The sequence below is a fragment of the Ipomoea nil genome, unplaced genomic scaffold (assembly GCF_001879475.1).
Source record: "Ipomoea nil cultivar Tokyo-kokei standard unplaced genomic scaffold, Asagao_1.1 scaffold1286, whole genome shotgun sequence".
In the NCBI taxonomy this organism is placed as follows: domain Eukaryota; kingdom Viridiplantae; phylum Streptophyta; class Magnoliopsida; order Solanales; family Convolvulaceae; genus Ipomoea; species Ipomoea nil.
The window spans coordinates 746392-760000 of record NW_017617714.1 but is presented as its reverse complement, the minus strand read 5'-3'; the positions used below and the strand labels follow the sequence as shown (position 1 = coordinate 760000).

At 34.0% G+C, this 13609-nt stretch overlaps 2 protein-coding genes across 3 annotated transcripts in view; both read left to right on the top strand.

The window, feature by feature from the left end:
* LOC109184837 (bidirectional sugar transporter SWEET1-like) overlaps positions 1–13609 on the top strand; it is a 40017-nt gene that overhangs the window by 5609 nt on the left and 20799 nt on the right. The window contains exons 4-6 of one of the 2 annotated variants that reach the window (XM_019334888.1): positions 115–394; positions 3898–4017; positions 4343–4721. In XM_019334888.1, coding sequence (XP_019190433.1) covers positions 115–394; positions 3898–4017; positions 4343–4531 — 589 coding nt within the window. In that variant the 3' untranslated portion in view covers positions 4532–4721. Of the gene's footprint in view, positions 1–114; positions 395–3897; positions 4018–4342; positions 4722–13609 lie in introns of those variants that run through there. The other variant, XM_019334887.1, reaches the window with a different exon arrangement.
* Positions 10790–12945, top strand: LOC109184834. Its single transcript, XM_019334883.1, has 2 exons — positions 10790–12203; positions 12512–12945. The coding sequence occupies exons 1-2, from the start codon at positions 10902–10904 to the stop codon at positions 12659–12661; spliced, it is 1452 nt and encodes a 483-aa protein (XP_019190428.1). The 5' UTR covers positions 10790–10901; the 3' UTR covers positions 12662–12945.

Below are 13609 nucleotides of genomic sequence, written 5' to 3'. Positions count from 1 at the left end.
TTATTATTATTATTATTATTATTATTATTATTATTATTGTTGTTGTTGTTGTTGTTGTTGTTGTTCTTGTTATTATTAGTATTATTATTATTATTTGGTATGCGATAATGACAGGTACGGGTTGCCTTTTGTGTCGCCTAACAACATACTTGTGACAACAATTGATGGAATCGGAACGGTAATTGAGTTAGCTTTTGTGGTCATATTTATAGTATTTGCGCCAAAGAAAGAAAAGAAAAAAATGGGAGCGCTCCTTATTTTAGTGGTCGGAATATTCGTTACTGTTGCGCTTCTTTCGATGCTTGTTTTCCATGGGAGAATCAGACAGCTCTTTTGCGGTTTCGCTGCCCTAATCTGCGCTGCCATTATGTACTTCTCGCCTCTATCAGTCATTGTAAGCTCTTCTCATCTTCCCCTTTTTCAACCTTATTCATTTTATGTGCTGCACTTCATCATCATCATTATTATTATTATAGTTAATTTAATGTTTATTAAATAGATATTTAACTAAAGGACCAAATTAGGAACAAAATCAATATTCAATGGACTATATATATTCATATTGAAAGTCTGTAAAGATCAATAGTCAAAGAACCACTTATGGTCCAATTGAAAGTAAAAGAATACAAATTGGTAAATGTCAATAGTCAAGGGATTATTCCTGAAATTAATTATTATTATTATTATTATTATTATTATTATTATTATTATTATTATTATTATTATTATTATTATTATTATTATTATTATTATTATTATTATTATTACTATTATTATTATTATTATTATTATAGCTAGGAAAATGATAATTAAGTAAACTCCAATAAAGTAAAACTCTTGTCATGTGTTTAGATTTTATTGGAGAAAGATGAAAAGAAACATATAAAAACTATGACTATGACTCACATTTTTATGAATGAATCAAAGTATGTGAAATTATAATTTTCATCCCTCAATTATTTTCAACTGTCAATGTAGTCTTTAGTTTTCAATTTCAACTAATTTGATCACCAAATTGTTTAAAATTTCGTCAATTAAATCATTCTATGATCAAATTGCCAAAATTTTAAAAATGGGAAAATCAGCATTTTAGTCACTCGAAAGGGTTCAATTGACAAAATTTTAAACAATTTGAGGATCAAACTATTTGAAATTGAAAGCTAGAGACTACATTGAGAGTTGGGAAACAATTGAGAGACCAAAATGGTAATTTTTCCATCAAAGTATGAAGTGTAAACGGAGAGTACGAAATATAATAAAAAGTAAGAATATCTGTAATATTACTAATTATTATATTTGTTTTGCTTATTCTACTTGTACTTTTTCATTGATTAACTATATCCTTCAAGTATATCGACCTACTAAATACTAACACTACAAGAAAAATGCACATAGACAACGGTTAATAACCGTTGTCGTAGGGGTATAATTTCTGTTGTTGAAGCCGGTGTTGTTGTAAGTCCCGTGCATAGACAACGGTTTTTTAACCGTTGTCTTTTCTAGAAACAACAACGGTTTTTTAACCGTTGTCTATTAAGTGTTGTTGAAGCCGGTGTTGTTGTAAGTCACGCACATAGACAACGGTTAATAACCGTTGTCTTTTCTAGAAACAACAACGGTTTTTTAACCGTTGTCTATTAAGTGTTGTTGAAGCCGGTGTTGTTGTATTTCACGCACATAGACAACGGTTAATAACCGTTGTCTTTTCTAGAAACAACAACGGTTTTTTAACTGTTGTCTATTAAGTGTTGTTGAAGCCGGTGTTGTTGTATGTCACGCACATAGACAACGGTTAATAACCGTTGTCGTTTCTAGAAACAACAACGGTTTTTTAACTGTTGTCTATTAAGTGTTGTTGAAGCTGGTGTTGTTGTAAGGAACGCACATAGACAACGGTTAATAACCGTTGTCTTTTCTAGAAACGACAACGGTTTATTAACTGTTGTCTATTAAGTGTTGTTGAAACCGGAAGGGTCGATTACCAACCCCGGCCCCTATCATACCGCCCTTACCCCGATCCACACCATACCACACCATTCGGAACACCACACCGCACCGTCGGGGCCATTCTAGGCCATGTCGGACCGGCGCGACCGCACAGGGCCCCCAATTTTTTTAAAAAAAATATTATAGATATAATCTATTATTTTTATACTTGATTTTTTTTTTTTTGAATTCATAGATTGGTCTTAATTGTAATTGAAAATAAAACTTTAATGAATTGAAATTGAAATTTTGGTGAATAATTTTATATTTAAATATGAACAAAAATAGAAGTATTAAATTAACTTTTGAATTGTATTCTTTCTTTGTTAAAGTGCCCGGAGGTCAAAGCTGTTAGCCCAAAATTATAGGTAAAAGATAAGGTGTAACACTTTAGTAAACAAGGGTTGGTGTGGTTTGGTGGGTTTAACTTTGTTTGTTATGTTAGAGGTCTAGGGTTCTATCCTTCTTGGAAGCATCTTTAACCTATTTTATACAATAGTTGTCTTTGTTCTCAGAGACAACACAGAAGCAAACTGGTTATATCCTAGATGTTGCACTTAAATATATAAGTGTTGGTGTGGCTTGGTGGGTTTAGTTTAGTTTGTTATGTTAGAGGTCTTAAGTTCTATTCTTCATGTGGGCCATCCTTAACTTACTTTATAAAATCATTGTCTTGGTTTTCACAGACAACACAGAAGCAACCCAGTTATATACCAGATGTTGCACTTTCATACATAAGAGTTTGTGTTGCTTAGTTGGTTAAACCTTATTTTTTATGTTTGAGGTCATAGGTTCGACTCTTGTTGTTAACATCCTTGTTTATATTTTATAAAACAATGATGCGCAAAGACAACGATTTTTTATAACCGTTGTCTTTGTAGTGTTGTGTATTCAAATACGCTTAAAGACAACATACCAAAGACAACGGTTAAATAAAACCGTTGTCTTAAACAAATAAAGAACGCGCAACGACAACGGTTATATAAAACCGTTGTCGTTGTAGTGTTGTGTATTCAAGTGCTATTAAAGACAACACATAAATGACAACGGTTAAATAAAACCGTTGTCTTTTAAAAAATAATAATGAGCAAAGACAACGGTTTTAAAAAACCGTTGTCTTTGTAGTGTTGTGTATTCTAGTGCGCTTAAAGACAACACACCAACGACAACGGTAAAAAAACCGTTGTCCTTTAAATAAAAAAGAGCGTGCAAAGACAACGGCTTTTAAAAACCGTTGTCTTTGCAGTGTTGTGTATTCGAGTGCACTTAAAGACAACACAACAACGACAACGGTTAAATAAAACCGTTGTCTTTTTTTTTTAAAAGAGCGCACAAAGACAACGGTTTTAAACAACCGTTGTCTTTCTAGTGTTGTGTATTCCAGTGCGCTTAAAGACAACACACAAACGACAACGGTTAAAAAAACCGTTGTCTTTTAAAAAAAAAAAAACGCACATAGACAACGGTTTAAAAAAATCGTTGTCGTTGTGGTGTTGTCTTTTCACAAAATGCACAAAGACAACACACATACAACAACGGTTAAATAAAAACCGTTGTCTTTGACAAAAGTGTTGCATCAAAGACAACGGTTTTGGACCAAACTGTTGTCTTTTATAAAAAAGACAACACTTTTCTTTAAAATTATTGTCTTTCTAGTGTTGTCTATGTGCATTTTTCTTGTAGTGTAATCTAAAAACTAATAAGTGCGAATAAAGGTTATACCCTTCGTTTATGTCCCTTTTTCTGTTACGTTTTTTTTATACATTATATTATAAGAGTTGTACTATACATTATTTTCGACAAATATACCCCTATCGTTATAACTTCCATAATCTTTTCTACCATTATTACTATTCACATGCATCCAAACAATTAGTAGTTTTTGATCTTCATGGAAATTTATGAGTGCAGAGGGTTGTGATGAAGACAAAGAGTGTAGAGTTCATGCCATTCCTCTTAACTTTCTCCATGTTCCTATGTGGCACTGCTTGGCTCATTTTTGGCCTCCTTGAGAAGGACCCTTTCGTTTATGTAAGCTACCACTTCCAAATCGATCTTATGCATGCTTAATCATTAATAAATATATATTTTTATAAATGGAAAACTTGCAATTTAATGTCTCAGATATAAACTAATTATAAATGTCACTTTTCAATTCTAAGTTGTATAAATGTGATCATATATTGCCCTCATATATTGTAATTTAAGCTCCTCAGGAAGGGCAACATTTCTACCACTTATTATTAAGAGGTGATATTTATAAATAGTTTATACGTGAGGACATAAATTACAATCTTTCGAATATTTTTCTTCATCTAATTAATTACATGTTACTCATATATGTATGATAATAAAGGTACCAAATGGCGTTGGATGTGGTGTCGGAGTATTGCAATTGATACTATATGCAATCTATAGTGAGAAGACAATATTCATGACCAACAGGAGATCTTTTTCCAATGGGATGCTCCAAATCAATGCCATGCCCCAACAGGAGAAGAAGCAACCAAGCATCCCGTCATCAAAATATGATGAACCAGTCTAGTGTGTGCGGAGGGGGGGGGGGGGGGGGGGGGGGAGGGAATCAATAGTATCGTACTTTGTAGTTTCCTGGCCTGTTGTTGGAGATATATAGTGTAAACGAAACTCAAATTCACACACTTCTGTTCCTTGTTACACATGTACTTAATACATGTGTATAAATTAAAGTGTTTAATGAGATGTTTAATATGTAAGGTATGGCTTTAATTTATATAAATAAAATATAATTATTCGTTAAGGTTTAACACTTGGCCTGGTGATGCAAAACAGTAAAAACCTATGAATATTTACGGGAATAATGAGTGGTAGGAAAACATTTTGCAACAGCTACTATGGACATTTAGGAGTACCAAAAATATTTTGTTTACTGTCACTAATACAAATTGAATAAAAAATTTGAACTATAATCGTATGTTGTTATTAAAAGACAAAAAAAAAAAAAAAAAAAAAAGCTCCTAAAATTGTGTAATTGTTGTAAGATATTCGTTAATCTTCAATAGTTGATCTTCGGTAGAGTCTACGTTACGTCAGGGACATAGAACCGAGAATAGAGAGACAAAATGAGAAATGGTAATACAGAGTGCTCAGGGCAAATTATGAGAAAAATCATTCATTCATTCAACCATTGTACAATATAATACAAATATATATTCTCCTAAAAAACCAAGAGAATAACAAACCACTACTAAATAATGGCTACATAATTAAATTAAATTCCATAACTCCCCCGGACATTATCTTCTCGTGATCCTGCCTCGTTAAAAACCTTGCTAGGAAAACTTTGTGAAAAAAACCTAGTCAAAGAAAATAGTACATGGTGTATCTATAATCATGTGTTATAAGGGTTGTCTCATAAAAACCCTTATGCTAAGAAAACCCAATATGAAAAAAAAAAAAAAAAAAAAAAAAAAAAAAAAAAAAAAACCTTAGCTAAAGATAAAAGAGTACAATCATAATCCTTCAAAGTATAATCTTTAAGATTTTGGAATTTGTCTATTTAAGTGTTTATTTGCAAATTATCCCTTTTTACATTACTATATCATACTCATGTCTCGTTAAAACCTCACTAGAAAAATTCAGTGGAAAAAACTAGTTGACAAAAAGAGTGCATGATGTATGTGTATTCTTGTTTTTGATTAGATGCCTCATTAAAAATTTTAGATTAAGGAAAAACACCGTGGGGAAAAACTTAATTAAGGAAAAAGAGTACAGTTGTTAGTCATCAAGACCCAATCTTCAGAATTGATCCATGTAAAATGATACTCCCCCTCAAGATAACAATCTTCAAATCCCACACATAAAATATATTTCTAAAATTTGTAGAAATGGATTGGACAAATCTTCTGGATTGTCAGTGGAGTAAATATCTTGCACAATAATTTTGTGACTCTTCTAGAGCTCATATGGGTTGAATTTTGATGCTATATATGCTTTGTCAAATATTATTTAACATACTCATATATCATTTGTGCAACACAAACGTTATTGTCATCATTTAGGACATTGAGAGTAATTCATTGTTTAACCAATTTGGGATTTGGCATCACGAGGATCAAACAAAAGAATCAGTTCCCAAGTAGCCTATCAAACCATACATTTGTTTCTCACATAAATGTCAAAATCTTTTGTAACTCGGAGAATATATTAAACACTATTCCAATATTTCATTATAGAAGGAGCCCTAGATGTTGCTAGCAGTTTCATCGCAAATATCATGCCGGTTGCGATTATGGAACTTCTGGTTCTAAAATGGTGCTCCAACAACAATGGAGTAATGGACTTTCAAGGTATCCTCACTGAGTCTAAGAGGTTCATTATCTACTTCATGAGATTATTAGACAACCTTTAGTTTGATAAAATATGACACTTATCCATATAAACATGTGAAAAACATTTTTAGATAAAATTCCTTCAAGGAAATACTCAATCTGCAAGTCGAGATTATACTTGGGTTTCCCAAGTATTTCATCTCAAACTTCGTCGTTAGGCATGAGCTAAAATCATTAAGCTCTTTATGTATGTATTTCGATCATCTTTATATATACCATTTATATGGACTAAGATAATAGAAAAATAACTCCATTAGCAACTCCTTAATGAGCACATAATGGCACATATTATCTATATATTCCTTCTTCAAGAGGAAAAACACTTAGGGTGTGTTTGGTTCGCACATAGAAATCGGAATCGGAATGGGTATCAAATACTTGGTAATGGTAATGGATTTTTGTGAAATTATTTAACATGTTTGGTAGTAGAATGGAATGGGAATGATTAGTAATAGTAGTGGTTGAAAATGAATAAGGGAATGAAACCATTATTTTATTTGGGTATAGGTTTTTCAATTGATGGGGTATTCGAAACCCATAGTAGTATACTAAAAACCTATCAACCAAACAACAACAATCACTTTCATACCCATTCCTATGGGCAAAATCCACCAACCAAACACACCCTTAGTCAATTATTTACATTTCAGGTCATATAAAGACTTTAATTTGTAATTTAATAATATACATGTTGCTATTTTCATTTTTCTCATATTGAGAACTTAACGTGCATAGAGTCTATGTTACGCCAGAGAGATAGAACCGAGAATAGAGAGAGAAAATGGGAAACGGAAATACAGAGTACTCAAGGAAAATTACGGAGAAAATCTGTCATTCATTCAACAATTGTACAATATAATCCTTTATATAATAAAGCTATATGGTTTGGGATATATTTAATACTACAATTAATGCAACAACATCCTTTATTATTTAAAAAAAAAAAAAACACAACATTTAAAAAATAAAATAGCTATATATTATATAATCATATAAAAAATATACTTTTGAAAAATAAAATAGTTATATATTATATAATCATATAAAAAATGTGTTCAATTAGAGTTTAAATTTACACCTACAAAATTTGAAATTTGCTTTCCAAATGTAATTATCTTAGTTATTATTCGTATTGTGAAAATTATAATATAGATGAAATACAATTAAGAATAAATCAATGTAATTATGTAAATTGTCTCTATAAATTTATTTGAATATGCACATAATTAGAGATTATATTAACCATACAAAATTATAATTTTAATTTTAATTGTAATTTTGTATTCTATAAAAATAATAAATACTTGACCAATGGAAGCTCAAAAATATTATTATATTAAATAATTTAAAATATTTTAATTTTCTATTTTTTATTTATATTTATATTAACATAATTTTTTCCCGTGCATCGCGTGGGTGAATTACTAGTACAAATATATATTCTCCTACAAACCAGGAGAATAACAAACCACTACTAAATAATGGCCACATAATTAAAACTTCATAACAGTGACATTGTTATTCTTTTTTTGGGTTAAGATGTTCTTAATAAAATAGTCCCAGGGTCCCATCAACGTCAAATTTTACTATGGACCATGGCCCAAAACGGTGTTGTTTCTTTTAATAAAAAGAAACAGAACCCATTCCGTGTAATTAGTTCTGTTTGTATAACATATAATGTTTCATTTTAGTACGACTAAAGTTTCATTTTGTTTCAACTATAATTTTGTTTGACATTATATATACATACAATAGTCTTATTACAGTGAGACCTGTTATTGAATTTCATTTTATAAACATTGTAGTCTTATTACAACACCATTAAATTATAATTCTAATTCAACTACGGTTTCATTGGACAATATGCACTCAAATATGTGAAACTGTTATTCAGCTTCATTTTATATACATTGTAGTTTAATTACAACACAACTAAAGTATCATTTTAACATAACTATAGTTTCATTTGACAATATACACTCAATATGTGAGACATGTTATTCAGTTTCATTTTATACATACTGTAGTTTTATTTCAACACAACTAAAGTATCATGTCAATCAATCACTGTTTCATTTGAAATATAAACGCAATATGCGAGACAAATTATTCAGTTTCATTTTAGATAACTGTAGTTTCATTTTGTTCTGGACACACAAAAAATACGAGATTTGTTAAAATTTAACGGCTGTCGTTTCTTTACTTAATGAAACGACGCCGTTTTCGGACCATAGTCCATTCGGAATATGAAAAAATTCAAGTCACAATTTTCTTTTAGATTCCATCCTATAAGCCTTAACTGCGTCTGGTATGCATACATTAAAATAAAAATAAAAATAAAAATAAAAAATTGCAAGTTTGCAACTGTTTTGACCGAACTATATATAGTCACTGTGTAAAATCATTTTTCCTTTTTCCTTTCTTATTGTCAAATAATTTCTGATCAAGCGAACACAATTTTGCAAGATAATCTTCATTTCTGTATATTACTCAAAATAATTATCGCACCTCAAATACAAAAGAACTGTGAATCAAATTATGAACACAAACTATTGCATGCAGAAGTTACTTATAGTACTTACAAAGGAATTGAATTTAAGCAAACCTAAACCATCAATAACCAATTCAATTCACAGAATCATAGTAGGTCGAGAAGCATGTAAAAAATTTTAAGGAAACGAAACAAAGTTAAGGGCATAGTTGAAACAATACAAGTAGAGCAGGACCAGAACCAATTAGATTAGAGCAGAAGGGCAAAAGGAAAGTAAGGGGATGGAATATTGGGTTTGTAGTTAGAGGTTTTGTAGGGAGTTTATGAGAGGTGCTGTTTTCTGTGCTTTTCAAGGCATTAATGTTTATAATCAGAGGGCGCGGGAAAGACTCGAGTTTAACAATTTTCAATCCACTGATTAAGAAAGCTGAGGACCTGTCTTTCTTGGAGAAAGAAGATGGATTATTGGATTGGCGTCGCTAGAGATGATTGGAAAGGGTGGATGCGGAGAAGTTTACAAAGTTGAGTTACCTGGCCTGGAAGTAATGGGAAGTTGATTGCTATAAATTAAAGAAGATTGTGCAGCCTGCTAGCTGATCTGAAGAAGATAGCAGGCTTATGAATAAGAAGATGCATGCCTCAGATAAAATCAGAAATTCAGATTGTGGGTTAAATCAGGCATCGAAATCTACTTCCTCTGCTAGCTCATATGCCAATACCAGACTGTCATTACCTAGTTTATGAATTCATGAAGAACGGAAGCCTACAAGATGCACTTCGCCCGGGCACCGGAGCGGAGCCACGTTGGATGCCGACAAGTCAATCTTGACGCCGTAGCAGAACTTGGCAGCGGCCTCAAAAGTCTCGGAACCGCCCGGAAAATTACGGAGCGAGATGTGACATTGCAGCTCCTCAACACCTTCTTCTCATATCTCTCTGTCGCCATCTGGGTTTTGGACTCTAGCACCACTGGGTTTTGTCTCTTGCTCTGTTATCAATTCATGAAGCTTTCGACTTTTCGACATCAAAGGAAACTGAGCCGACAAAAAACACAGAAACAACTCCATGAGTCTATATATATATACTATACTATGCTGGAAGTTTCATTGAACCAGGGGAAGAACACAAACCTTGTGAAGATGGAAGGTCATGTCATATGCTTCGATTATCACATCGCTGGGTAACCTTGTATTGCAAAACCTGAGAAAAAGAAAGAAGAATCAATTGAAAGAAAAATTCAAGCAATAAAGGAAATGAACTATGTACCCCTCTATTTAAGGCCAACCAAACTGATGACGGAAGGACCATTGCCGGAATAAATCTGATAATTAAGTGTCTATTTGGTCCAAATTAAAAGACAGAGAACCAATTTTGGAAAATCGCAATGGAGAATCATTGCTCGAATTGACTCTGTTCATAAGTTATCCACTAAAAGGCTACTTATCTAAACTACGAGACTATGTAAAGTTTAAATGAAGTTAGAAAACCACACAAACAAAAAGGTGAAAATTTAACTTCAGTCATAAGGAGATGTTAGAAAATAAAGTAAGCAACTTAACTAAACCCTTACCAATGTCCAAGACTTATACTTCTGCATCAACCATGGTATGATAGGAAGGAGAATTTTGTGGGAGACAATATGCTCCATACAAAGAGGCTAGTTCAGCTCATAGGTAGGATATTTACACCAACTTTGCTCTAAATCTAGAATAATGAGAAGTATTATTGAAGGATGGTGCACGTGAACAAGAAGACACATGTGAAGAGGGTGCACAGCAAAGTAGTCTATTAGAGTTTTAAATTAGTTGAACAGCTGTATTATTCTGTTAGAGTACAGCTACTCACGCAACAGATCAGTTAGTCCATTAGTCTATTGTATAAATACATAAACTGCAGGTTCTTCCACAACTGATAGATATTTTTTCCCTTCGCTCCATCTCTCTGCAACTCTTCTTCTTTCATCATCCTTTCTGTTTTTGCTTCATCCGTAACTTCATTAAGAGAAATCTAAAATGGTATCAGAACACTAAGCAAAGAAGGCGTAATCCTCTATCATGGCGTGGCAAAACACATCCTCCATTCCAGGCATCGGAACTTCGGCACTTCCTACGATTTGTCCGCAACAAGCACATAATCGGACTGCTCCGATCAATCAAGCTGCTCAAAACGCTCCGCAAGCACCTCACAACCGAGAAGATGAGCCTAGGGTCGAAATCACGGTCAATCCGCAAGACACCAGCAATCCATATCACGTCTCTACTAGCGAAAATCCTTCACAAACTCTAGTTTCCGTTTTACTGAACGGAAACAACTATTATCCTTGGGAGAGAGCCATGCACATGGCTCTACTGACGAAGAACAAATTGGAGTTTGTAAATGGAGAAATCAAAAGGTCGGAGAAGAGAGAAAGGAGTTTCCCTGCATGGTGCAGAGCTAACAACCTTGTGCTCTCATGGATCTTGCACTCTGTTATTCCAAGTGTAGCTCAAGGAGTTCTGTGGATGGAGACTGCGGAAGAGGTCTGGAATGATCTCAAGGAACGGTACGGCCAGGGCGATGCCTTCAGAATCGCCGACATCAATGAAGAAATATATCATCTGATGCAAAGAGGCAATACTGTGAGTGAATTCTATTCTCAGCTAAAACTCTTATGGGATGAACTATATAATGTTAGGCCTCTCCCCATATGCACTTGTGATCCTAAATGTAGCTGTGGAGCTTTTGACAAAATCAAAAACCACATTCAAGATGATCAAACTGCTAGGTACCTAAAAGGGATAAACAGTCAACTCTATGGAGGGGTGAGGTCACAGATCCTGTTAATGAAACCACTCCCAAGCATGGGGGAATCCTGTTCCATGTTACAGGTTCAGGAGAGGCAAATTTTCCCTAACACACCATATATTGAGAATCTGGTAAACAATACCCCTCCTGCTGATAACAATGTGATAAACACAAACTATGCCAATGCCTCTTTTGCCAAGACAAACCAATCTGGAAATAACAACAGGAGATTCAATAATAATAAGAAGAAGACTGTTGTGTGTAGCTTTTGTGGCTTTACAGGTCACACCATTGAGAAGTGTTACAAAAAACACGGTTACCCTCCTGGTTATAGAGGGAAAGGGAAAGCTGGAGGGGTAGCTAATGCTGCTCAGGTGTCACAAGCTCAAGATGACACTGACTACACAAGAGGTTTCACCAGAGACCAGTATGAGAAGATTTTGTATCTCATTGGCAAAGAAGGACAAAATTCCAATCCTACACCAAATTTCTCGTTAGGACCGAACCCCCCTTGGTGGCAAATCAAGTCAATGTTGCTGATTGTGACGTTGGATCACACAAAGAGCCTTATGGTAAGTTTTATCCTCAAAAACAGTTTGATTCCCTTAGTTGGTTAATTGACACAGGAGCCACCTGCCACATTGTATGTGATGTCCAGTTCTTCTCTCATTATGAACCTATTAAGCACCTATCCATCAAGTTACCAAATGGTCATCAAGCACCCGTGACACACGTAGGAGTTGTGTGTTTTTCTAAAGATTTTACACTGCATAATGTCTATTATGTGCCTGGCTTTCATTTTAATCTGATTTCTGTCAGTCAAATCTTAAGAGATGGTAAATGGTGCATTTTCTTGAAGGCTAATCAGTGTATCATTCAGGACTCTCAATCATGGAAGATGATTGGACTAGCTGAACAAGAGGAAGGCCTATACAAGCTTGTCTCACCATCATTTAATTTACTGTTCCTGTTAATTCTGATGATAACACCTCAAGTAGACATGTTATTCCTCATAATGTTTTTGCTGTAAATACTGTGAATAAAACTGTCAGTGGCATGGACACTTGGCACTATAGACTAGGACATCCATCCTACCCAAGAGTTAAAGTGTTACAAGGCTTAGATCCTTCAATTTGTACCTCAAGAAACACTATATGTGAAATATATATCATTTTGCTAAACAAAAGAGACTGCAGTTCCCCCTGAGTACTTCAACCACTAATAATTGTTTTGATTTGATTCATGTTGATATTTGGGGGCCTAACCGTGTATCCTCAATTTATGGTGATTCTTTCTTCCTCACCATAGTAGATGACTATAGTAGATCCACTTGGGTATACATGCTAAAACACAAAAGTGAGACAAGGGGGCTGCTGCAAAATTTTTGTGTTTTTGTCCAGACTCAGTTTTCTACATCTGTCAAGAGCATCCGTAGTGACAACGGTCAGGAATTCAACATGCCTTCATTTTATGCTGAAAAGGGAATCGTTCATCAGACAAGTTGTGTTGAAACCCCTCAACAAAACAGTGTGGTAGAGCGAAAACACGGGCACATCTTAGCTGTAGCCAGAGCTCTCAAATTTCAGGCCAACCTCCCAGAAAGATTTTGGGCCGATTGTGTCATCCAGGCCGTCTACTTAATCAACAGACTGCCATCTTCGGTCCTTCAAAATCAAACACCGTATCAGGTCCTTTTTGGTAAAATTCCCTCCTACAGTCCTACTCAAACTTGAAAGTTTTTGGTTGCTTAGCTTTTGCTTCAACACTTTCTGCTCATAGAACAAAGTTCAATCCTAGAGCTAGAAAGTGTATTTTTCTTGAGTTCACCAATGGAGTTAAGGGGTACAAAATGTATGATTTAACTACTAGGCAAGTGTTCATGTCTAGAGATGTTGTTTTCCATGAGGGTGTGTTTCCCTTTTCTTCAACTCCCTCCACTGCTCCAGAGTACCTCATCCTACCCCAACCTTCCTTTTTA

Excerpts from the sequence above, each read along its gene's own strand:
- LOC109184834 (XM_019334883.1), top strand. The coding sequence starts at position 10,902 with ATGGCGTGGCAAAACACATCCTCCATTCCAGGCATCGGAACTTCGGCA. Across the intron at positions 12,204-12,511 it reads ATCACACAAAGAGCCTTATG|GACTCTCAATCATGGAAGAT; the intron begins GTAAGTTTTATC and ends TGTATCATTCAG.